Here is a 278-nt window from a genome sequence, read left to right on the forward strand (position 1 = left end):
CCGGGCTACCTGGTGACCAAGGTGGTGGCGGTGGACGGCGACTCGGGCCAGAACGCCTGGCTGTCGTACCAGCTGCTCAAGGCCACGGAGCCCGGACTGTTCCGCGTGTGGGCGCACAATGGCGAGGTGCGCACCGCCAGGCTACTGAGCGAGCGCGACGCGGCCAAGCACAGGCTGGTGGTGCTGGTCAAGGACAATGGCGAGCCTCCGCGCTCGGCCACCGCCACGCTGCACGTGCTCCTGGTGGACGGCTTCTCCCAGCCCTACCTGCCTCTCCC

General features: G+C 69.8%; 1 protein-coding gene across 1 annotated transcript in view; it reads left to right on the plus strand.

The window, feature by feature from the left end:
* LOC105510149 (protocadherin beta-15-like) overlaps positions 1-278 on the plus strand; it is a 3674-nt gene that overhangs the window by 2424 nt on the left and 972 nt on the right. Inside the window, exon 2 of the mRNA XM_011939780.1 lies at positions 4-278. This exon is cut by the window's right edge and continues 2 nt beyond it. Within this exon, the coding sequence (XP_011795170.1) occupies positions 4-278 (275 nt within the window). The remainder of the gene's footprint in view (positions 1-3) is intronic.

Source organism: Colobus angolensis, unplaced genomic scaffold (assembly GCF_000951035.1).
Source record: "Colobus angolensis palliatus isolate OR3802 unplaced genomic scaffold, Cang.pa_1.0 Scaffold183, whole genome shotgun sequence".
Taxonomy (NCBI): Eukaryota; Metazoa; Chordata; class Mammalia; order Primates; family Cercopithecidae; genus Colobus; species Colobus angolensis.